At 35.3% G+C, this 26,418-nt stretch overlaps 1 protein-coding gene across 4 annotated transcripts in view; it reads right to left on the reverse strand.

Moving 5' to 3' along the window:
- The window catches only part of CEP350 (centrosomal protein 350), a 139,927-nt gene that overhangs the window by 106,895 nt on the left and 6,614 nt on the right, over positions 1-26,418 (reverse strand). For 2 of the 4 annotated variants that reach the window (XM_027086155.1, XM_027086156.1), the window contains 8 exons: positions 19,004-19,089; positions 17,933-17,976; positions 15,712-15,826; positions 14,713-14,872; positions 11,280-11,902; positions 6,910-7,023; positions 3,680-3,793; positions 1,026-1,172 (listed from right to left, as the gene is read on the reverse strand). In XM_027086155.1, coding sequence (XP_026941956.1) covers positions 1,026-1,172; positions 3,680-3,793; positions 6,910-7,023; positions 11,280-11,902; positions 14,713-14,872; positions 15,712-15,826; positions 17,933-17,976; positions 19,004-19,076 — 1,390 coding nt within the window. In that variant the 5' untranslated portion in view covers positions 19,077-19,089. Of the gene's footprint in view, positions 1-1,025; positions 1,173-3,679; positions 3,794-6,909; positions 7,024-11,279; positions 11,903-14,712; positions 14,873-15,711; positions 15,827-17,932; positions 17,980-19,003; positions 19,090-26,418 lie in introns of all 4 variants that reach the window. The other 2 variants (XM_027086157.1, XM_027086154.1) reach the window with 1 other exon arrangement.

A 26,418-nucleotide genomic window follows, 5' to 3' on the forward strand; every position in this document is an offset into this window, starting at 1 on the left:
CCAGTCTGGGAAGATCCCACATGCCGCGGAGCGGCTGGGCCCGTGAGCCATGGCTGCTGAGCCTGCGCTTCCGGAGCCTGGGCTCCTCAATGGGAGAGGCCACAACAGTGAGAGGCCCGCATACCACAAAAAAAAAAAAAAAAAACCTGACAATGTTACAGGCTGCCACAACTCTCCAATGAATAACAGAAAAAATTAAATATATAAAAAAACAATCATTTTATCATCTAAATGTGTGTTGATGTGGCTTAAATTTAGGCTAAGGACGGTGTGAGTTTATTTATAAGCTAGATGAAAGCGAACAGGAACAAACACAAAATATATATTGACTTCTATATACCAAATTGCATCTCTTACTGAATCCATTCCAGAAGCTCAAATTCAGGCAAATTTTTGCCATTGAAAAGGAAAGCGGGCTTGTAGGTATTTATATTTCATTTCCCAAAATTAGTGTTCATTAGTGAAAAAGTAACTAGTTATTTCAAATGGCACTCAAGACGTTTCAAAAAGAAAACAGCAATGGACTTGAGGGTCAAACTAAAGACCTGTGGACCTAGATCAGATTTTGTCACCCACTGACTGTATACCCTTGAGAAAACTCACTTCTCTCTCAGAGCCTGTTTCCTAATCTGTCAAACAACAACAAAAAAAATCCAACCTTGTGAATGTCTACCTGTGTTTATGTCTGTGGAGATAAGACAGATTGGACTTGATTCTCTAAAGGTCTAATAAGATTTGATTACATGATGCTTTGTTATTTATTCATAATGACAGCTAAATGTAATTAATATAACACAAACAGAATTCTTAATAAAGATCATCATAACATCTATATATGGAAATTATCCACAGACAAGCCCAATTTCTTCTTTTTTGAGCTACATTCACAATTATAATGCAAAGTCTTAAGAGCATTCTTAAAAGAGTATTTTCACCTCTCAAAGTACTTACACAAGCAACTTTTAATTGCTTTGCTCAACAATTTTAATGGTTGAGTAATTTAATTTACTAATTTAATTACTCACCAGATTTAGTAGTTCTTTCTCTTCCACTTCTGTCACTTGATGCTATTCTTCGCTCTTTTTGCTCTATTCTAGGTGCAGGTCCCAGAATTTTTTTTACTAATTTTTGTCCATCTCGCCAAGAAGATGTACTTATCAGATGACTGCTACCTAAAAAAAAAAGAAATATATATATTGGATTGAATTTGCAACTTAAATTTTAGCTCTCAGAACATGAATTATGTGAATGTAAACTACACTAATTCTTACGTTAAAAAAGTATAATGAAGTATTTTTCATGTGATATTAGTTGTCAGGGGCATAGTTTGAAATGAAGCACTGGGACCATTTATAACTTACAAATACTGATCTTGGATTCTATTTATCCAGTTTTGTGGTGGGCTAATTTCCATGTGTGTACTGTGCCAGTGACCAAGACAGAAAGTCATTAAACTGTATTAAAGCTGTATTAAGAGTTTATCTATAGTGAAAGTCCTCTTTTTCTACCAATGACTACATGAGACTATTCCAGAAAGCCAGAATTCAGAAATAACCACCCAGCATATTTGGAAGCCAACATTTATAAATAGCTACCCAGTATATTCGTGGTTGCTTGCTCTTGATTCAGAAAATTAAGCTGAAATTGAAGAGAAGCCTGCTCTCTCATTTTGCTTAAGAACATAAAGGGTTTTTTTTGCAAAATGAAACAAAAGTTTATTTTCTGCAATACTTTCTGTAAATTACAAAGGCAAAATGCTAAACTACAGCATGTAACTTTTCAATATTTAACCAGAGCACTTGTAATAAATATGCATCCTGAAACAAGATAAAAGGCTACACTTTGTCAGGCATCCTAGCCTCCGCAGAAATGCGCAGGGACGTGAGGGGGTGGTTTTGTGTTTTCTTAAGTGCTATGAGGGAAAGTCCTTTCACATAAAGTTTCTGTATAAATAGACTGAGCAATAGACTTAAAACCTTTTAAATGTTTTAGATAGACCGATTAAGGTTAATAAAAAGGTACAAAAACATTTCTAAAGTAAATAGCACACCTTTATAATTCATGTTTTTTAATAATAGATGTTTTCATTAAATGTATACTTCCATTTAAACTTTCAAATGAAACTCTAAATGGTATTTTTTAAAATTATAAATCAATAAAATAGTATCACAGAAAGCTTGGAAAATAGAAGAAGACAGATTAAAAACCACTGCCCTTACTTAAACAAAGTACTAGTATTATTTTGTGTATTTCCTTACAGTAATTTAAAGATCAGTAGTAGGTGATTGTAGCCATTGTATCCATAAAATTTTACCTTTTTCTCTTAGCATCTTATGACAAGAATATTTGTTATTTCTTACAGAAATTATAACTTGAAGTGGCCACACAATACTCCTTCTAACAGAAACATAGTTTAACTATCTACCATTCAATATTTAGGTTACTTCTGATATTATAAAAAATTATACAGTGAACATTTTCATTTATTTTTTTTCTTTCTGTTGGATATATTACTTGGATTATTTGATCAAGGAAAATGAGCACTTTGACATATAATACTATTTTTTCTTTTTTTTAGAGAAACTATATCCATTGATATTTCAACAAGCATGGTATAAGTATGATTTTTATAAGAGTGATTTTTATTGTAAATTTACCAGCTTTGGCTATGAATATAAAAGTATTTTCTTCTAATTTAATTAGGTTTAAAGTGCTACTTCATTATTTTCATTTTCATTACATTTCTTATATTGCTTTGCATTTAAACACTTTTACATATTTATTTCAGTTTTTTTTAATGGTTTCTATTTTGTAAATGGTCTTTCACGTCATTTTTTGTTTTTTATGTTACCATCTGTTTTGAAATAATGGTCTGTTAATTTTTTTACAATCTGAAGCTAATAAATGAAAATTTTTTCTCTTGGTAAACAGCTGTATTTATTGAAATATATTTTTATGAAGTTTTATAATGAGGGCAATTTAAAGTGTTGATGATATTTGCTTTTTGAATGTCATTGTTTTATGCATTAAAAAGTAGTGTGTAGTTTTGTTATATATCTGTAAAATAGAATGTGAAACTCCCTGTAATACCATCCCCTTCAAAGGTAATCACTGTTAACTATTTGTTATAGAGCCAGGTTATAAATCCCAGGCAATCTGGATCAAGCCTGAAATGTTAATCACTATGGAACTAGGGAATTCTCTTTTTCCCCCTTTTTGATTTATTCAGAGTCCAGCCTGATCACTACTAGCATGGACTGCCAGATTTTTCTTGTGCAACATTTATTCTCTTATGAGAATGAGTGAAGGAACTTAGCTACAGTCATAAGCCATCCCTTTGTATATAAAAGTTCACTACATAAAAATCATTACCTTTAATCTGGTTAATTTCTATTAAAAATAATGATAGAAAAAAATTGGAGGGGAGCATTGTTCAGTATCATGGTGAATATATGGTTTGATGAGTATACACATACATGAAGATTTATCAAACTATACATTCTAAATATGTATAACTTACTCTATGTCAATTATACCTCAAACACACATATACAAAATAATGATACATAAAACATACTGAATTTTTGCACGTGTCGAATAATGAGAACATTTATTTCCGTGTAGATGCCATTTCACTAATATGTAACTTTAGGATGGGCCTGATATTGAGAAAACCAACCTGTTTTGCATTCTGGACTTGATAACTGTGCTACCTTTTGGACTTTTCGTACTGGCTTGACCACTTTCTTCTCTTTACTTTTCTCAGCAGGTTTTTCTTTCATAGAGCTATCACCTGAAAAGCAGAAACATATATAGCAAATATTATAACGATTGCTACCTATCCACTCATCCTCCCCACCAGTATGAAAAATCTGTATAAAGTATATGATTCAGGCAGAGAGAGAGAAACCTTCACTGATGCTATTTCTTTGACCCAAAGGCTACAATGCCAAGTCCTCTTACAGCAAAGTCTAGAGATCACCATTACTCCACTGTTAGGTTCCAATTCTTTGTTATTTTTTTCAAGAAACCCTTGAGAAAGTCACCTCGCTTTCACAAACTAGAAGATGCTGCAACAGTAATGCTTTCCAAGCTAGATCATCGCATTTATAGAATCTCAGAGGTGAACACTTTCACAGACTCCTTTTCATTTAAAAATTCCTACTTAACTGAGACATTCATGACCTTCTAGAGTAAAACTTTATAAAATACTCAATATTCCTACATTAGGCCCTTTTATGATTATGCTAGTGAAATATGTCAAGGTTTTTCACACACACATAAATTACTCACTAATTTTTAAATTCCAATCTGGGGAAATAAACTGAACATATAAATTTGAAAATTAATCTCAATCACAGATCTGGATAAATGTACTTTAAAATACATATAGAGCTCTGCATTCTGGGCAAAGAAAAAGTAAATGTGAGTCAAAGGCCCTGAGGCAGGAGCATACTTAGTGTCTAAGAAACAGCAAGGAAGCCAGTGTGAATGAAGTGAACAAAGAGAAGAGCAGAAAGAACTAGGGTCAAGAGACATAACCGAGGGCAAGATCATGTAGGGCTTTATAGCTCATTGTAAGAACTTCAGGTTTTACTCAAAAATAAGATAAGAAATTTTTGAGCAAAGGAGTGATATGACCTAAATTAAATTTTAACAAGGTTACTCTCACAGCTGCGATGAAAACAGACCCATTAGAAGAAGGGCAGAAGCAGGGTAACCAGTTAGAAAGCTACTGCAGTAATCCAACCAAGAGACTGATGGTGGAGGGCTTAGACCTAGGTGGTAGGGGAAAGTGGTTATATTTCAGACAATGTTAGATATAAGGTGTGAGAGAAATAGAGTGATCAAGGATGACTCAAGATTTGGGACCTGAACAACCAGAAAGATAAGATTAACTAAAATGGAGAGACTACCACAGGAATAAGTTTAAGGGGTGTACCATGACCCCATTTAGTTAGTTAGCTAGCTCCATTTTTGGATATATTAAACTTAAGAAATCTATTATGCATCCAGGGGAAGGTGCAGAGTTAGCAGCTGGATATCAATCTGAGTTCAGAGAAGTCTGGCCAGAGACCTAAATTTGGGAATCATCAGCAACAGAGCATATTTAAAGTCCTGAGACTAGATGAGCTTGCCGAGCTTGTATATAGATAAACAAAAAATTTAAAAAACAAAAAAGGAAAAAGAAAGGGGTGGAGGAGTAAAGAAGAGAAAAAAAAAAAGAAAAGAAAAATAAAGAAAAGAGAAGCACAGATCCAAGCACTGAGACCAGGACATGCTGATGTTCAGAGATCACAGAGTCGATTAGGAAAAAAACAACTGAAAAGGAGCAGCTAGACTTAGACACTTATGGTATCCTACACAGATGCCAAGCGAAGAATTTCAAGGAAGAAGTGATCAGTGATGCCCAATGATGCTGAGAGATCAAGTAGGCTGACAAATGTGAATTAAACATTGGATTTAGCAATGTGGAAGAGTGGAAGTCATTGATGACCTTGATAACAGCAGTCCACAGACATGTAGGAGCAAAAACCTAACAGAAAGGTTTCAAGAGTAAAACAGAGGAGAAAAATTGGAGACAACGAAGATAAGGCAACTTTCTGAAGTTCTGTTTTAAGTAAAAGAAGAGAAACAAGGTAGTTGCTAAAACGAGTAGGGCCAAAAGAGGGGTTCTTTTATGATGGCTGAGATAACAGCATGTTATCAAACAGTATGTTGATGGGCATGACCTCGTAGAGAGGGAAAACTTGATGGTGCAAAAGAAAGAAAACAAGGCTGAAGTAATGTCCTTCAATACACAAGAGCAAATGGAATATAAAACACAAGTAGATGGGTTTGTTTGTTTAAGATAGGAGACCAGGCAGAGTTCACCCACCATATCAAAAGAGAAGGCAGATTATAATCCACAGACCTCTTTAAGAGTTTTTTGACATACGTCATTCCACTAGTCTATAATGATACTGTTCTATGAATTATATAGTTATTATTCCTATTTTACAGATGAGAAAACCAAGGAAGAGAGGTTATATAACATAGATAGTATAAATAGCTAATATGTGGCAGAGCCAGAATTTGAACCCCTGTAAACTGATTCCAAAATCTTTGCTCTTAACTAATATCTTTCCTCTCCACATGGGAAAAAATTTCTGAAAATAGTGTTCCAACAGTAACAGTAGGAAAATTGGACTGGACAGTTAATGCCACAATATTTATTAGCAAAATCTCCACTGGGGCTTACTAGAAAGTTCTCAGGCTTTAGAGTCAGACAGACCTGGTTTTGAACCTTGGCTTCAATTCTTAACTTTATGCAACCTCGGGAAAATTACTCTTTGGGCCTACATTTCCTCAACCGTAAAACATTCAGAAGACTAAGTACCCAGTAGCATCTTGCCCAGAATCATACAAGGTGTTCAATAGTAGTAACATTATGAGTATGACCTTCCTATTTCCCTCTTCCAATTTCCATAAGTTCCTCCTTCCAATCCTCTAACATTATTCCCTTCCTATAATGTTCATTTCTCTTCCTGCATTTTGCCTTCATGTTAGTTATCTTATCTGCTGCCTGCCAAATTACTGACCATTTCAAAGACCTCAGAGGTCTAGTAGAAGTGAATTTCAACTAGACTCTACTATGTTTTCTTCAGATCAGACAAGCCCAGCTCAGAAAGACCCTTAGTTTAAAAATAGCCTAGTTTCTGCCTCATCAGCTATGTATGCTAATTTTAACCCTGGAACAGAGCCCAGAGGCTAAAAGAGCCTTACAACTGACACCATCACTACTTTAGTATACCATGAAGTTAGAAAAGGGAAATATCTTTAGTTTGGTGACAATTTTATGTTTAAGTATTGCATGTTAGACAGTATGCATGATAAAACACTCAAAACCTAGGAACACTCTACACGCACCTGCAAAGTGAAGTGCTAAGTCACGATACAGTTCTCTACTCATGTTTTGAAACTCAGCCTCCTGCCATACTTTCCCATCAGGTGTTCGAATCTTGGTCTCTGAAGGATTGAAGCCTAATATATAACCAACAATACAGAACATTCTTATTAAAGTTGCATTAAAAGTTTTGTTATATTCTTTTATAAGTGAGATAAAATTAATAAACTATAAAATTCACTCTTTTAAAGTGTACAACTCCCTGGTTTTTAGGATATTCAGAAAGTTATACAACTATCACCACTATCTAATTCCAGAGCATTTCATCACCCTGCAAAGTAACCCTGTGCCCATTAGCAGTCACTCCCCACACCATTCCCTCTATTCCCTGGCAACTACTAATCTATTTTCTATCTTTATGGACTTGCTTGTTCTGGACATTTCATAAAAATAGAATCACACAATATGTGGTCTTTTGTGTCTAGCTTCTTTCACTTAGCATTTTGTTTTCAAAGCTCATCCACCTTATAACAAATATAGAAGCTTTATTTATTTTATTGTTGAATGATATTCCATTGTACAGACATACCAACATTTGCTTATCAGCTGATGAAAATTTGGGTTGTTTCTACTTTATTATGAATAATGTTGCTATAAACATTAATGCACGTGTGTGTGTGTGTGTGTGTGTGTGTGTGTGTGTGTATGTATATGTTTTCAATTCCCTTGGGTATTATACCTAGGAGTGGAATTTCTGGGTCATATAGTAACTATGTTGAACTTTTTGAGGAACTGCCAAACTGCTTTCTAAAGCAGCTGCACCATTTTACATTCTCACTAGCAATGTATGAGGGTTCCAATTTCTCCATATCCTCACCAACACTTGTTATTGTCTGTCTTTTTTATTATAGCCACCCTAGAAGGTGTGAAATGGTATCTCACCGTGGTTTTGATTTATGTATCCCTAATAACTAATGATGTTGAAAAGGTTTATAAGCTTTCAAAAGAAGAATGCATCATTAGCTACCACATAATATGTTAACAAATACTGTTTGGAAGAACTAAGCTTCAGTGAGACAAAGCAATATACATTTGTTCAAAAAGACTAGAAATGGAGATGCACTAAATTAAATGATAAAAAGATGGCAATCATAAATTATGGATATCAGAGCTACAAACTACCCTACTCAAGACTAAAAGAGAGACAATGCTACTCATTCTCCTTTTCTTTGAATACAGGCATTAATTGCTAACATCTGTCTGATTTTGCCTATGGCTGAACAAATGGACAAGCTGCTGTCTACACAGGCAAAATGCAGCCGAAGTGTGGAAAACAGTTCTTTAAAACATACCTGTTCAATTTCTCAACAAACATTACACATGTGCTATTTCCTAGAAATCATTCTAATTTCCTACTTCAAATTTATCACTATTCTTTTAAGAAATATACAGAACTTAGAATGTTATTTTGCAAAAAAATAATAAAGTATCGAATATGGATGATTAACCAGAGTAGTAAAAAGATTTATATTTTCAAATGGGTTCCACTCACCAAAGAATCGCCATTAAATATTTTGTAAAATTAAATCAATATAAAGAATGGAGTCAAAAATTGGTAAAAGTACTTTAGAAGTGTTAGATAAAATGTACTGGTAAATTAATTACATGTCTAATAAAAAATAATCTATTCAGCTCTTAGGAACAACAGTATAAGCTTTATTTTACCTGACATTTGTAGCATGGGGCACACACAATTATGCCTATAGCTATATAAGGAAAATGTTTATAAACATAGTGTTCAGTCTATTGCAAACCACAGTTTGTAACAAGAAAGTGTGGCAATTCCTTGTAAAGCTACCTCCCTCCCAACATTTCTCACCCTCATTCCATCTCTCTATATTCAACCCTATCATTTTTTCTTCTCTCCTCTTTAGGAAACATTTATTTCTATGGGAGCCTTTCTTTATATTTGATCTTTACTAACAAGTTAACTTTAAGAAGCTTTCAATATCTACATCAGTTTCTCTTTCTGTTTCCCAGTTTTTATTTCCATTCTCTTTGTGCACATTTTTTCTTACTAGTTGAATTTACTGAATAGAATAAAATTATACTGTGCATTTACTTGTGTCCAAGACACTGTACTAAGCTCTAAATAAAATACAGATGACCAAAATAGGCTCTTAACCTTCTTGGGCATTTAAACCAGAAAGAAAAAGATATGCAAACCACTAAGTATAAGGAAGAATCACATAAACGCCACTGTGTTCACTACTTCAAACTTTAAACATACACACACAAAAATGTAAAAACAAAGTTTAGAAGGGGTTTCATATGCTAACAACTGTATAAAAAGAGAAAGAGGGGCTTCCCAGGTGGCACAGTGGTTGAGAGTCCGCCTGCCGATGCAGGGGAAGTGGGTTTGTGCCCCGGTCCGGGAGGATCCCACATGCCGCAGAGCGGCTAGGCCCGTGAGCCACGGCCACTGAGCCTGCGCATCTGGAGCCTGTGCTCCGCAACGAGAGAGGTCACAATAGTAAGAGGCCCGCGTACCGCAAAAAAAAAAAAAGAGAGAAAGAAAACACACACACACACCCTCTCTCTCTCATTTGTAAATGAGAAAATTATCTCTGGAATGATACGCAAATTGTTAACACAAGTAACCTCCAGAAAGGGGACCAGGTGGTTGGAGCACCAGAGTGATAGAGCTTTTCAATGTACATCCTTTTCATCTTTCGAATTGTGAACCAAGTGAATTTATTATGTATTTGAACAAGTGAAATTAAAATGTCACTTTAGAATACAGTATATTAAGAGGGTTTTAATTTACACCAACAAAAAGTTGGCAGAAAACCAGTTCTTCACCGTTGGAAAAAATAAATCCATTGCTCAGGACACTGGAAACCATATTCTGTTACGATTTCTGAAATGTATACTACATGTCATTAGCCTCCCAAAAGTTGTATTCATAATATATTTTAATATGAAAATTAACATGTTAAAAATTAGTAAGTAAAAGGAATACACGAAATCCAGTCACAACTCAAAGGAAGTTATACTTAAGGATTTTCACTCTGGTTATTTAAGGTTGTTTTTTTTAACTTTTAGATTTTTATAAATTATTAAATAAAATATAGATTCAAATCAACGATCTTGACTTTGCCTTAGTGGAATAACTTTTGGAATTTCAGAACTTTGACTTCTAGAATGAACAAACCTTAAAGGTACAATCTGTATTTAATGGGTCTGATATAAGTATAGCCAAAGTTTTGGATAATCACTATCTCAGAACCAACAAGAACATTCTGACCCCACCATTTGCTATGTGCTCTGTCAACAGTGTGGACAATTATTACTACATGGCACACAAACTACTAGAAGGATAAGAAAGAATTTTACTAAGGGAACTACCCACTATTTTATCACAAATTATGTAGAATAAAATGCTAATTATCTATCTTTTATCTAATTCACAATGAATAGCACTAGCAAAACATAATAAACAACACAAAAAACTGGTAATTGCTCAAACTTTATATAGTTAAATTTGTTCTGTTAAAATTAACAGAAGAAACAAATCTTGGCTATATTTTGATCTTTATATATTTATCCAAACTAAAAACTGAACTTGAAAAAATATCACAAAAGAAAGGCCAGAATGGCAAGAATTTTAGGACAAAAGTCTAACACTGAATAACCTCATCAATGAATCAACTCTTTATTAAAAATTTTATATGGGTGACCCTGTGAAAATAGTTTCAGGAGCAAAAAAATGCAAACTCCTAAAAACCACCATATATAAAAACTTGAGTTGGGCCAAAACCAGATATTCTCTCTGAAAAGCATCTTCTCAGTGGAAATCTGATTTAAATATTGTTTTCTTAAACATGGAGAAAACCCCTGTCAAAATTCGAAGGTTTACGTAACAACAGGGTCCAAATGTCAGTGGCAAAATATTCTATAACCAAGTATTAACTGGCACTGACTGAATTATCTTTCAAACATTACTTTTGAAAGAATTCCTAATAACAATCCAAATACAATGGCAGAATAAGAGCAATATTCTTTCAGTTCTCTGAAAGTTGTACTAATTTTTATTTTCTCTTTTGTTTAACTTATTAAATGTTCATATAGTGGTTCTCAAACTATAAGAACATCGAGGGACTTGTTAAAAATTCCAATTCTGGACCCCATGTCCAGAAATTCTGATTTAGATCCAGTGTAGGATCCAGGAATCTGCATTTTTAGCATGCATCCTGAATTAATTTTTTAAGGCATTAGATTTGAGAATCACACCCTGTTCTAAAGATGGTCCTCTCTACTCAAATACATCCAAGGGAGAAAGGGAGACAAGGAGGCAGGAAGACAGAAAAAGACACAAAGACTGATTACAAACCTTTATATGTTGGAGCAGGTGGTGCTGTTGCCACTTTCCTGACCTTTGCTGTCACTGAGCTATCAACATTAACAACCATTACTGGATGCTCAATATGACCCAGATTCTGGCCCTGGTCATTTGTTTCTTCTGAGTGTTCCCACTGTTTCCTAATCCGCTCCTTGAGTTTTTCCAATTTAACATCATGTTGTCGCCGCTTTAGGATATCTAATCTTTGGGAATTACAGGTACTAGTAGAAGATGGAGAAGAATCAGTTAACCGTAACACTTTTGAATCAACATCACGGCCCATGTTACACACAGAAGCCTTCAAAGTGTTCTCATTTCCTTTTGCTCTATTAGGCCTTTCTTCATCACTTCTCATAGGAGCTGCCATCTTAATCAAACATTCAGAATTTTGCAATGCATCAATTGTTGGTCGATCATTTAAAAATCTAACAACTGTATCATTGACGACAGATGATTGGGAGCTCTCAAAATCACAGCAATGTATATTCCGATCTTCCTGACTGCATATCATCCGGTTCCCACTCTCAGGCTTCTCTTCATTAACATCCACACAATATATATGCTTTGACTCTAAATGGCTGGGACTTATGTTGGACGGTGTACCATGGACTTCCCTGTTATTAAAAAATAATTAGCTTTGAATAAAGAGTACAAAAACCAGTCATACAAACTGAATAGAGAACTCTAAGCTAACATTAGAGACCCCAAAATCCCAGAAGTTCCAGTAAGTTAAAAAAAACAAAATAACCATTACTACTATTAAAATTCAGGGCTTCCCTGGTGGCGCAGTGGTTGAGAGTCCGCCTGCCGATGCAGGGGACATGGGTTCGTGCCCCGGTCCGGGAAGATCCCAAGTGCCGCGGAGCGGCTATGCCCGTGAGCCATGGCCGCTGAGCCTGCGCATTCGGAGCCTGTACTCCACAACAGGAGAGGCCACAACAGTGAGAGGCCCGCGTACCGCAAAAAAAAAAAAACAATCAATGCTCAATGCCTCCTGTGTATCAAAGTTTAGATTATGGCAAATAATCTAAATCATAATCTGCATATTATAAAATAAGAAATATGCAAAAGATACAGAGAGAGATTTCCTTAAGAACCCCAGAAAACAGGATTACAATCTGACTTTGCATATTCACTGGACACTATTACCAAAATGTACATTTTACTTCTCCATGAAATCTTAAGAACTAGGAAAAAAAGTTCTCAAATTCTGACATTTCATATGTATAACTTCTAAATAATGTACCATATTAGCAAATAGATTGGAAGTTGAAATAAAGTGGAAGTACAGTAAATATTTTCCTCCAAATGAATGTGGTTAGTAAAGTTTAACCTCTCTGAAACACAGACAAGTTTTCTGGCAGCTTCAAATTATGTAAAGCATATCTAGAAACACCAGAATAAGCAAAGAAGACTGGACACAGCCAAAGTACATATCACAAAGTCCATGTTCTCTACTCATAAAAACACTAGCAAAAGTATTCCTTCACGAACTATTTTTATTTTACATATCATTCTAATAAGTTATATTTTAGGAACAGAGCAGTTAATTAAAAGGGAGGTTAATGAAGACAAGCCTCAGCAGTAGGAAGAATACATGAAAAACTACCCAACAGGGACTTCCCTGGTGGTGCAGTGGTTAAGAATCTGTCTGCCAATGCAGGGGACACGGGTTCGATCTATGGTCTGGGAAGATCCCACATGCCGCGGAGCAACTAAGCCCATGTGCCACAGCTACTGAGCCTACACTCTAGAGCCCGTGAGCCACAACTACTGAGCCTGCGTGCCACAACTACTGAAGCCCGCACGCCCTAGAGCCCACACACTGCAACTACTGAGCCTGCGCACCACAACTACTGAGCCCACGCTTCTCAACTACTGAAGCCCACACCCTCTAGGGCCTGGATGCTGCAACTACTGAGACCTGCGCGCCTAGAGCCTGTGCTCCGCAACATGAGAAGACACCGCAATGAGAAGCCTGAGCACCTCAATGAAGAGTAGTCCGTGCTCACCACAACTAGAGAAAGCCCGTGCACAGCAACGAAGATCCAACACAGCCAAAAAATAAATAAATAAATAAAAAATTTTTTAAAAAGAAAAGAAAAATAAAAACTACCCAACAAAGTTATAAAAGCAGATAAACCACCATCTGAACCTGCAAGGTCTGAAAGAGTAGCATTTACCACATGTGGCAACTGAGCACTTGGATGTGGTTAGTCCAAACTGAGATGTGCTATAATGTAAATTACATACCAGATTTAAAGATTTAAAACAAAAAAGAATGTAAAACATATTTGTGTGTGTGTATGTGACTACTAAAAATCTTTAAATTACATATGTGTGGTTCACATTAATGGTTCCATTGTAAGTACTGATCTAAATGTTTCATGTACAGGCATAAAACTCTAAATGCCACAAAAATTCTTAGAGTCATGACTCTATTACAGCATAATATGGTAATTTTGTATCTATTGTGAGTGCACAGTGTGTGCATTTTTCTAAGGAGATAGTCCACAGTTTTCATCACATTCTCACTGGGGTCCATGACCCAAAAAACATTAGACCCTGTTCTGAATGGCTGACTATTAAACAAGATGGGGGCTGAGAACTGAGTTCTGTAGCTTCTCTCTGTAGAGATCAAGACTAAATTCAATTATTTTCACTATCTTGACCAGACTGCAACAATTCACAGGTCTAAAATTAGCACATGTAGAGAATAAAATAAAGCATAAAATGGTAGGTTATCTACTATGCTTCAATCTTAAAAAGAACAACTCACCAAAAAAAAAAAAAAGTAAAGTAATTTCACACAGTCTTTCAATCACTACTCATTAAATATTCACTATACAGTTCTTTCAACTTTTCTATGAATATGAAAATTTTCATAATAAAATGTTGGAAAAAATATCTAGAATACTTAGTAAATAACAGGCATTAAGATAATGCTTTGAGAATAAGACAGATTTACAGTCTTAAACTAATGTAATGGGTAGATATGGAATCAAAATATAATGCCAACATGAAAGTGCTCTTTCAGAGGAAGAGGAAGCACAGAGGAAGGGTTAAATAAGCTGGAGAATGAACTGGGGTAGAAACAGATCTGGCAATGTTTCATACAGTAGGTGATAAAAGAAACTGAATAATTCATTTGTAGGAAACATATTTATTACAGTGGCAGTGGTCTGGAGCAAATATTACTACTTCTTCTCCCCAAATATTCCATCTGTAAAAGAACAGAAAGTCAGCATTTCATAATATAAAACATTTTGCTTTACCTTTTTGGGAAATGAAAAAGGTAATAATACTAGATCCAGAGTGCTATGAAAAACTGAGAAAATAAACTATACTCTTACTATAAATACTACAGATTAACTCTATTTGATAATTTTTAAAAAACAAAACAAACAAAAAAAAAAACACTAACCTGTAAGAAACTAAAGGTTCACGAAATTCCACACGATTAATTTTCTTTACGTTACTCTCCAGGGTGGTAGCTCTGAGAGGACTACGAGATTTCTCTTTTCGTGATTTAGAAGATTTGGAGGTTGGAGCATTAACCCAAGAATCATCCAGGTATCTACCATCTGAAGAAAAAGGAAATCTATGAGAACATATGATATAAAATACAACTGTCTCTGAATGCAGCTAGTATTTAAGAAAATAACTTAGGTATCTATTATTTCTGAAATCCCTGGTTGGATATTATATAAGTAGATGGGAAAAATTCAAGTTAAATTATTACAGTAACTCAACTTATAGAGAAAGACTATATTCTGAGCAAACAATGCAAAATAAAATTCTACATAAAAAATTCCTTTTTGTCAAAAGTTCCGACCCAAAAAAAAAGAAGTATCAGATAAAACCCAAGACTCACAGATTAATAAAAAAGAATCACAGTATCGGTGGAAAGTACTAACCTGCAGGTTTATTCCACTAATTATGCAACCACAGAATTAAATATATGAAAGGTAACCAAAGAAAATATTTACACTGTGTCAATTTATGATAGTATCTCTAAGACAGAATTTTGATTTTAAACCCCAACAAAAAAATATAAATCTTAAGTCAACTAAATTTCAAAGTGATATACCTGTGAATTAAAAAAAAAAAAAGACATTATAACCCTAAAGGCTCAAAATCAAATTCTCATTAACAACATATGAAAACTCACTATCAAAGGTGATGCAGTGGTGCTAAGTCCCTGATCAAAAGATGGTGAAAATGTCATCTACAGTCACTGAATACAAGGCTGCTTCATAACTACTCAGTACCAAAGAAAAAAAACCTAAATGCTGATGAGGTATATAGTCTCTGACAAAAGAACAAGGAAATACATGGGACTATAAGAAGAAATTAAGTTGAAATAAAACATCAAAGTTCATATTTAAGGTATTTATATCTTTGGAATTAACCTCATACATACCTTTTCTACTTATTTTTCTGGTAGCACTTGCAGAAGATTTCTTGGTATCCATGACAGAATCAAACACAGCTGTACTTGTAGGGGCTACTTCCAATTTGTTTTCAATGTGTCTCAGCTAAAGTTTAAACACCATCAAAACAAACAGGTTAATCCTATTAATTAACCAGCTACCATCAATTTAATTAGTTATTTAAAACTATATTGTCCAACACCTTTCTCCAAAGTAGAAAAAACTTAGGAATGCTTTATTTTAATTTAAAAAAATAGTTTTCCCATTATTTACTACTTAAGCTCTACTAACAACTGGCTCAATGCTGCCCAAATCTGGACAAGAAAAATCAAAAAGTCTGTAGAACATCAAGGAGTTTCTATTTGTCCTGTTGACCTATTTTTTTAATCATTGAGTTTTTTAAAAGCAGTAAATTTTCTGACATTGTATGTTGCATATCATTAAGCTACATATTTGTGCATTTCTATGTATTTTATGCATTTTACATGCAAAAATTAGGAAAAAACAATTCAGCTAAACTAAAATTTAGGACTATTCAAATAGCCACAACTTTTTTTTGGCTGCGTTGGTTCTTCATTGCTGCGTGCAGCCTTTCTCTAGTTGAAGCAAGCAGGGGCCACTCTTCGTTGTGGTGCACGGGCTTCTCACTGCAGTTGCTTCTCTTGTTGCAGAGCACGGGCTCTAGGCTCACGGGTTTCAGTAGTTGTGGCTTGCAGGCTCTAGAGCGCAGGCTCAATAGTTGTGGTGCACGGGCTTAGTTGCTCCGCAGCATGTGGGATCTTCCCAGACGAGGGCTTGAACCCGTGTCCCCTTCATTGGCAGGTGGATTGTTAACCACTGTGCAACCAGAGAAGCCCACCACAATTTTTTATAGTTTTATATCTACAGAATAAGTTTCACAATAAGGACAAAATTCACAAGATAGAATTCAGGTTTCCATACGCTTTACAATTTAAGTCGACTTTTTTTCTTTTTTTTTTAAGTCGACTTTTGATATTACCACCAATGATTTTAAATAGCATTTTCCCCGCACATGCTTACAGGAGAAAACTTGTAAAAAACAGAAAACAGAAAAAAATAAAATTAAAATCATCAAAATTCCACCACACAGAGATAGAAACGTTGTGTAAAATTCTGATTTATCTTCTTTCAGATTTTTGCAGTGCAATGTACTCACAAGATTGGAATAATCCTTTATATATTAATAGTTCTGTATCAGACGTTTTCCCCCATTTATATTATGAACCACTTATCCCTAAAAATTCTTTTTAAAAGCCCAATAATTTTTTTGGAAAACAACTATTAACAGTTCATCTCTAAATTAGTTTAGCTCTAAATTAAACTGGGGATAGAAACTATTCCTATGTTATAGATGTACAATACTCAAGTAGAAGAGAGAGAATATATACTGATTGCTGTATTCACGGGGCCAAAATTTGACTCTGCATTATGACCAAACCTAGGTTATAGTACCTTTTCCAGATTGATTTTCAAACCAGTTCAAAAGATTAGGGGACAGAAAACACCATATTCAGGCAGTAAAGAAATAGATAATTCGAACTCAGGTAGAATACAAAAGAAAACAAACAAAATATATATTAGAAGAGTAATTTGCCTAGAGAGCAGATGAAAAAGAAAAAAGGAAAAGGTCTCTCTTTGAAGAAGCTATGTATCACTTGCCAAATTTGGATTTCTAAACTCCAGACAAGATTGGACAGAACATAAATGAGAACATTTGCCCATAATCATGCTTCTTCAGCAGTGCTAAGAGAAAACAGACTGCTATTGCCACAAAAAAAGAGGAGGTAACTCACAGTCCACTCAAGGAAAAGCTGTTCCTTTCATTTCCTGACTCTGAGCCTTTTACATAGACAAAGCCCCACCTTCTAAAATACATTCTATGTTTTAAATCTTCATCTCAACATACCAATTGAGCAAATTTATTAAAGCAGAATAAATAGTACAAATTATCTTAATCCTTTATATGCCATAGTGTTAATGTTTCTGATACTTAGTGTCTTAATTATTGCTTTACTGTCTAATAGTTGTCATTAATGTTCATTTTGTAACATATAGATAACTTCTTACAGAAATGTTTAACCTTATTTTCTTATCAAAAAAGCACTACAGGAAAAAATTGTAATCTATTCAATCATAACAGGCAATCAATTTTAGACTAGAAAGAAATAAATGGAACCTATAATTACTTACAGCAGCCTTGGTCTGAGAAAGTGCATCCCATGGTGTGGTTATATCTGCTGGGGAATATTGATATTTACTGAATTAGAATCTCTGAAGTGTACCTTGGAATCTGCATTTTAATAGGTCCCAAATGCACTCAAAAGTTTGAGAATCACTTTATTAGGCAGAACTATTCCCCAGCAAGTGCTTTATTATATTGAGCCAAAACATGATTCCTCTCCCATCCTCTAAAGCCAAGCTTCCCAATATAAGGTTTAGTTGTATTAGACACTGATCCCACTAGTCCTTAGGGCAACTGGACTAACACGCCCCCGCCACCTACACTCCATCAGACATCTCTAACAATAAGCAGTATCCTCAGTTTATCCCAATGAGCTGAACAAATACAAAATATAGTATTGTACTGCATTTCATATTATGATATGAAAAGATTGGAAAACTACTCCAGACTTCAATCTACTAGTAGAAACAAGGTAACATCCATTTAGTCTTTCAGATAACAGCCCTTCAAAGAGTTTAAGTCTATATATTTCCCTTGAGTCATCCTTCTCTAGGATAACTATTTTCATCTCCTCCAAATGCCCCTCATGTGACGTGATATCCAGATCCCTCACAAACCCAATAATCTTGCTCCAGATATACTCCAGTTTGTCAACGTCCCTCAAAAAATATCATGCCCTAAATTAAAGTTACCCTCAATGCATCATTTAAAAAAAAAAAGAGTTCAATGAGACTATTATTTTTGTTATCTGTGCACTACAAGTCTATAACTATATTGGGAGCTGTATGATATTTATTAACATTAAGTCAGAATTTGTAAGATATTGTATATAACTGATTTTACATATACTGATTCATTTTTAAAAAGGATGTTTTCCCTTACAAAACAGTTTACTATTGGGTGCCTTTGAATATAAAGTATCTTGTATATTTAAAACAAAATTGAATTTTAAAAATTATTTATCCACTTGTTATAAAACAAAGCATAAGGATAATTTTCATTTACTGAATAGCCCAGAATTTTAGGCACATGACCTAAACAAATCATTAAGTTCAGTTTCAAAAAAAAACAAATCATACCTTGAACAGTATCCGTGCTTTGAGAGTTCCTTGGATTTGGTAAAGGCACCTCTTTTGATTTGCTGCTCCTCATCCTGCCAATTTACCTGCAATCACATCATCAGCATTCACTGAAAATCAGTATTATAATATTAGTAAAGAAAATGCCCTATCTTGCCTTTCATGAAAGTCAGAAAAGAATTTTGTCATCTCTTAAAGTTATATCTGTATCCTCTTAAGAGTTCCTGATAATCTAACAACTTTATTTTTGCTTGGAAAACTAAACCATTAAAAATTATATCATGGGCTTCCCTGGTGACCCAGTGGTTAGGGATCTGCCTGCCAATGCAGGGGACATGGATTCGAGCCCTGGTCCGGGAAGATCCCACATGGCACAGAGCAATTTAGCCCACGTGCCACAACTACTGAGCCTGCACTCTAGAGGTCTCAAGCCACAACTACTGAGCCTGCGTGCCACAACTACTGAAGCCTGTGCGCCTAGAGCCCGTGCTCCTCAACAAGAGAAGCCACCGCAACGAGAAGCCTGTGCACCACAACGAAGAGTAGCCCCCGCTCACTGCAACTAGAGAAAGCCTGCACACAATAATGAAGACCCAACACAGCCAAAAATAAATAAATATTTTTTTTAAATTAAAAAAAAAAAGAATCCGCCTGCCAATGCAGGGAACATGGGTTTGAGCCCTGGTCCAGGAAGATCCCACATGCCGTGGAGCAACTAAGCCCGTGCGCCACAACTACTGAGCCCGCATGCCACAACTACTGAAGCCTGTGTGCCTAGAGCCTGTGCTCCACAACAAGAGAAGCCACCGCAATGAGAAGCCTGCGCACTGCAACAAAGACTAGCCCTCACTCACCGCAACTAGAGAAAGCCTGTGCATAGCAACGAAGAACCAATGCAGCCAAAAATAGATAAATAAATAAAATATAAATAAATTTTAAAAACAAAGGAGAGGAGCTTAATTTTCCTCTTGTTGAATGTAAGCTGGACTTAGTGGTTCACTTTTAACAAATCAAATGTGGTGGAAGTGACAGTGTGACTTTCAAGACTAAGTCATAAAAGGCATTGCTTGTTCTGTCTCCCTCTCTCTTAAGGATCCAGCTGCCATGTCATGAGGACAGTCAAGCAGCCCTATGAAGAGGTCCATGTGGCAAAAAAACTGAGGCTTCCTGCCTACAGCCATATGAGTGAACTATCCTGGAAGTGGAGTTAGCCAGCAAGAGATCATCAATACAGTATTATGTCTCATTTTCTCTATTATAAATAACACTGAAATGAACATATTTGTGTACATTAATGCTTATTTGGATCACTTATCTAAAACAGGATCTACAAAGTGTGCTAAAACTGAACTAAAGAATGTACAGAACATGCTACTCTAGAGATCCAATGTTGAACTGTTTTCCAATTTACAATAACATGAACCCAACAGTTTCATTAATATATTTCAATATTAACTATGCTTTTTACTTTTGCTGATTACTAAGGAATATTAATTATATTCCTATTAGGGAAGAATATGGTTGCTTTAAGTTGAATTTAGTAGATTGCTAGCAGGACTAAACATTCCGCCATAGATCTTAATCTAAGTTCTTCATCTGTGAATTATCTTTTCTTGTCCTTTGCCCACCTACCTACCAGGATATTAAAGTTTTTCTTAATTTGCTGAGTTCTTACATTATAAATATATTAAACCTTTGTCATATTTGATAAAAATAATTTTCTTCAATGGCAGTTCAATATGGTGAATATTAAAGACCCTAATTTAATTTAAGAAAAGGAAAAGCCTACCTACTATGTCCAAACACGTAAAACTAAAGGTATAATTAATTTTAAGGGAGTTATTTTCTCCTTTAGTAAACAATCCTGGTTTATAAATTTCTCAGAAAAAATTTTCAAAAATGTTCTAAAATACAAATTTTCATAGATAATACAATATGACTCTAAGAAAAGTCAATCTAGGTTTTTAAAAACAGACAGGGGTAGTAGAAAATCTAAAATCAACAAATATGCCAATAGTTAAAAAATTTTCTAACCATACTGTAGAGAACAAATGTACAGACACCAAGGGGGGATAGCAGGGGTGGGGGGGTGGAATGAATTGGGAGATTGGGATTGACATATATACACTAATATGTATTAAATAGATAACTAATAAGAACCTGCTGCATAAAAAATTAAAATTCAAAAAAAAAACAAAAATTAATGACAAAGAGCTATCCTTCCAAAGATTAAGTGAAGATTTTATTTAAGTCCAACTCAGCAAAGAAAATTGGGTTCTTATTATTTGGTATCTGTCATATAGATTCTTAATGACTGCATTTTGTTATCTGGTAGCGAAATTTTACTGAAAGTAATTTTCTGATTGACTTGTATTCTATGACATATGAATTATTAAAAAATAAAGATTAATCAGACTTTATTGTATGTAACCAACACTGTGCATATTCCAATCTCTAGCGGCAATGCATATGTGAAAAGATGGTTCCTGCAGACTGTTTCAAACAGGGTACCTGGATTCAACTTGTGTTTTATATGTATGAGAAGTACACTACTTCATAAAACATAAAGTTTTTTTGTAATGAGAAAAAAATTTTCTAACCATAAAAACTTTAATCAGCTACCAACACAGTTAAAAAAATTAACTCACTTTACTCTCCTTCTCACAAAGATACTTGTGGTCTGGCCAAGTGTCAAGTGATAACTAAACGAACATGAGTTATTCTACATTACTAAATAATCTGTCAATGATGTGACAAAAGTTTTCTTTGGGCAGACTTCACTTTAAAACTAAAATAAATGCAGGCTTCCGTGGTAGTGCAGTGGTTAAGAATCTGCCTGCCAATGCAGGGGACACGGGTTTGAGCCCTGGTCTGGGAAGATTCCCACATGCCACAGAGCAACTAAGTCTGTGCACCACAACTACTGAGCCTGCACTCTAGAGCCCACGCGCCACAGCTACTGAGCCCGTGCACCACAGCTACTGAGCCCGCGTGCCACAACTACTGAAGTCTGTGCACCTACAGCCCTTGTTCTGCAACAACAGAAGCCACCGCAATGAGAAGCCCACGTACTGCAATGAAGAGTAGCCCCCGCTCACCGCAACTAGAGAAAGCCCATGCGCAGCAACAAAGACCCAAAGCAGCCAAAACAAAAAGACAACAATCATTTTAAAGCAGAAGCCAAAATTACAGACCTCTTAACACTCTGGGGGATGACCATGAGGGCAGTTAATAGGTAATAATCATAGCTAATATTTTCCGTGTTTCTTCTATGTGGGCCAAGGGCTATACTGTTTTCCAGACACTATTTCCAATCTCATGAGGCAACTATCCCTATATTCATTGTACTGATGAAGAAAGAGTATCAGACAGACTATGCAACTAGTCCAAGGTCATTCAGGTAATGAGACAGAACTGGAAATTAAATCTAGATCTCTCTCTCTCTCTCAAACCTCTGAAAGCCTCTAATGGTCATTCATATAATGGCAGTCATTGGCATATAGATGGTATAGATGGTAGCCTTGGGCATAGATGAAGTTACCCAGGGAGAAAGTATAGTTTTAGAGAAGAAAAGAGCCCAAGGTCAAACCCTCTTGCACCTCAAGATTTAAAAGAGAAGGACTAGCTGGCAAAGGAGATTGAGAAAGAGAAGTAGAGAAGAAGTGGAAATCAGAGTGTAGTGTATGGAAGCCAAGGGAAAAGAGTATTTCAAGAGAGTGGTCAAACATGCTGCCAAAAGGCCAAGCAGGTTGAGGGCTTGTTATTTGAAAATGCCCATTAGGTTTAGAGATAAAGAGGTCTTTGGTGATTTTAGTGAGAGCTAAATGTGGAGAAATGGGGTGGCAACCACACTGTAATTGAAGAATGACTGAAAAGTACCTTCTAAGTGGAAACTGAATGTATTCAACCAATTTTTTTGAGAAGTTTGTGAAGGAAAAAGAGAGCAGTAATGGAGGAGGGTGTTGGATTGAGGGTTTTTTTGTGTTTGTTTTAAGTAAGAAGACTTAATCGATTAAGTATAAATGCTGATAGGAAGAATCTCAGGGAGGGGAGGAGGCTAGAGATATACGAGAGAAAATATAATTGATGGTTGAACTTTCTTGAGAGAAACTGGAGGCGAGGAAATCTTGAAACAGGCGAAGTATTCTTATAGTTCCTTTCCTCTAAAAGTTACTTTTTCTGTTCTTTTTCCATTCTCCCTATTTATGAACTCTTAGCCTACATAATAAGAGGGCAATTTCTCAGCTCTGGTTAGTTTTCTCTGAGCCTTTGTACTTCTCTTATGAGGTCAATATTTTGGTGATTCATGAAGTGTGGACTCCTTGGCTTTATGTTTGCTAGCAAGTAAATAGTTTTATGAAGTTGCATCCTTACTTGATTTATAGGTGTTCCTCCTTTTTATTTATATCACTTTTAACTGGATTCTTTTTATATCACTTATCATAGCTTTAGTGAAATTGTGTTTCCATTCTCTGTGGCAAATTAGAGTCATCCTTAGCTAACTTTTAGAAGTTAGTTAGGTCCCTCCCGCACCACCACTCCCCACTGCTTTTGCAGCCCTCTCCTTGCCATACGCACACATAAGCCATTTTTATATTTTGAGCCATTGTTTGGAGCTTTTATTTATATTTTACATGATGCAAATAGAACCCTGTCAAATACAGGGTCTTTTTTAGTTCTTGTGATATCCGACTTTAGTCTGAACAAAGCAGTATTGTTCATTTACGCTTTGACTTTTACCTGAAACAACTTGTTTCTCTACAAGATGCCAGTTAAACTCACTGTAAAATGGTCACTAAAATAAAACTCTGAGTCACATAAATAACAAAAGTATTCTTAGGCTTTCTGAAAATTAAGTTCGCAGTATAGTAAGGAGGCAAAGTGCAAGACAGTGATATAGATCCTGTGTTACTGGTTTCTGAAACTATGGTCAGATCTTATCTCTGATAACCTAACCCACATAACCAACTGCTTATTCAGAAATCTCAAAGACACATCAAACTCATCATCTCCAAAAGCCAAGTCATGATTATTCCCAAAAAACAAACGAGGTATTCCCTATCACACTCCAGTTGCACAAGTAAGAAATATCCACAAGAGGTGATTGATTATACTATATGACCTCTAAGATCCTTTTCCCCTTTGAATTTAATAATCTATACCACCAATTCTCAGAGCGTGGTCCAGGCATCCTTGAGGGTCTATGAGACCCTTTCAAGAATGTCTTTAAAATCAAAACTATTTCCATGATAATATTAAGACATTATTTGTCTTTTTCACTCTCATTCTCTTAGGAGTGTGTATAGTGGAGTTTCCCAAAGGCTCCATGACATATGATATCACAACAGACTGAATACAGAAGCAGATATGAGAATCCAGATGTCTTCTATTAAGCCAGGCATTATAAAGATTTGAAAAATGTCAAACAATGCCACTCTTCTCACTAAATTTTTTTTTGTTTTGGAAAATATAGTTATTTTTTATTTTAAAAATTGTGTATTAATATGATACAGTTTATGGTTATTTTAAATAAACTAATAAATATGTTTAAAGTTTCTAATACAACAAATATCAACAGATACAGTCCACATAAAAGCTCTTTGAGTTTCAATAACTCAAGAGTATAAAGTGTCTCCTTGACACCAAGAAGTTTGACAAACTCTGATCTATACCTATCATATGTATATACAAATAAGATATGACATTTTGAAATAGCCAATTCTCAAGTATCTTCAAGCAGCAAATTTTCCTTTCACATTTATTGACAGTGCTCTCATTCAGTCACATAGACTCATTCAGCTCAATTATTTATTGGGCTCCTACTATGTGCAGGTACTGGCGATGAAAAATGAAAGAAACGACTTCGTTCTGGCTCTCCCAGAGTTATTTTAACTTTGCTTCTGTTCTCTCATCTTTATCAGACCCAATGTAACAACCATCTATGCCTGAAAGGCTGAAAAGAAACAACCCTGCAACAGTCATACTATCTAGTCTCAATATAAAATGGACAAATTTAGTAGGAACCAGGCTAGGAAAAGTGGAAAACATTCCGGCTCTAAAACAGACCTATTACACTGTTCCATGTAAATTCTCAGAATAACCAATACTCCCATAATATGGTATACAAAAACAAATGACCTGAGAATTAGCCTCACCTCTTTCTACGTATAAAATACAAACCTCAACAACTACTTTTAACAGTTAAGAATGACCTCCTATAATCCAGGAAACCCAGAAGAAACTATAACATCTGGCACCAGCTTGGCCTCTGGCGTATAGGAGACTGGATAGGGATCACAAAGAACACAATGTCCCCCACTGATATGAAATGAAGAGCTAAACTAGAGCCTGATTAAAGGTACCCCTAGTCTTTTACTTAAAAAAACCTAAAAATAGGAGCCTATACTTTGTTTACCCTCTATCTAGTTATCCTGAATATTTACTCTTCTAAATTAATCTCAAGGAATATATCCTTATAAATGTGTCTTATAGTGCAAGTCAGGATTATTTTTTGTCCCAAAAGTATGAAATTTTCACTACAAAAGCTTCCTGATACAGAAGAAACCATTAACACTGGTTAACTCTGCGGAGAGGGACTGAGAATCCAAGAAAGGAAGCAGATTTTCCAGTGGATATGTTTTCGAATTTTTAAAAGCAGATACATTTATCACGTTTCAAGGAAAAAAACAAGGAAAAATAATTTTGAGAAGTTTCCTTCAACATTCAATAACTTAGCTAATTTAGAGGCTGTTAAGGAAACAAATATAACAACTTTTTCTTTCACTGGAAGCCGCTGTATAGTTGCTCCCACTTTATCTTTCCTCTTACCGCCCCACCTCCATACTATTATTTACATATCTGTCTCTTACATGTCACTGTGGGGACGATGTTTTATTCCTCTTTATATCCCTAGTCCATGCACAGTACACAGCACCCACTAGGTGCTCCAGACCTGTCTGCTGAATAATTGTCCCATTGATAAATCTCAAGAATCCAATTCTCAAATGCAAACAGGGCAAAAAAAACCCACAGGTATTTCATATATGAAGAGGTTAACCACTGGTAAGCAAAAAATTTCTTTCATGGTAACATGTAAAAAAACAATAAGTAAAATAATAGTTATACGTGTACATATGCATTTTATGTTTCAAAATAAGCCCAAAACTAAAAAGAAATTCTTTAAAAAAATACTCTTATTTTATAGATTTAGACATGAAAATCATGAATGAAATGAAGCCAGTTAAATGAAGCCAGTGCTATTACTCATGATTTTTAAATCTAGTTTTTAGGGACCTCCCTGGTGGCGCAGTGGTTAAGAATCCACCTGCCAATGCAGGGGACACGGGTTCGAGCCCCGGTCCAGGAAGATCCAACATGCCGCGGAGCAGCTAAGCCCGTGAGCCACAACTACTGAG

The sequence above is a fragment of the Aethalodelphis obliquidens genome, unplaced genomic scaffold (genome assembly GCF_003676395.1).
Source record: "Aethalodelphis obliquidens isolate GAN/ISIS:26980383/991018 unplaced genomic scaffold, ASM367639v1 scaffold55, whole genome shotgun sequence".
NCBI lineage: Eukaryota > Metazoa > Chordata > Mammalia > Artiodactyla > Delphinidae > Aethalodelphis > Aethalodelphis obliquidens.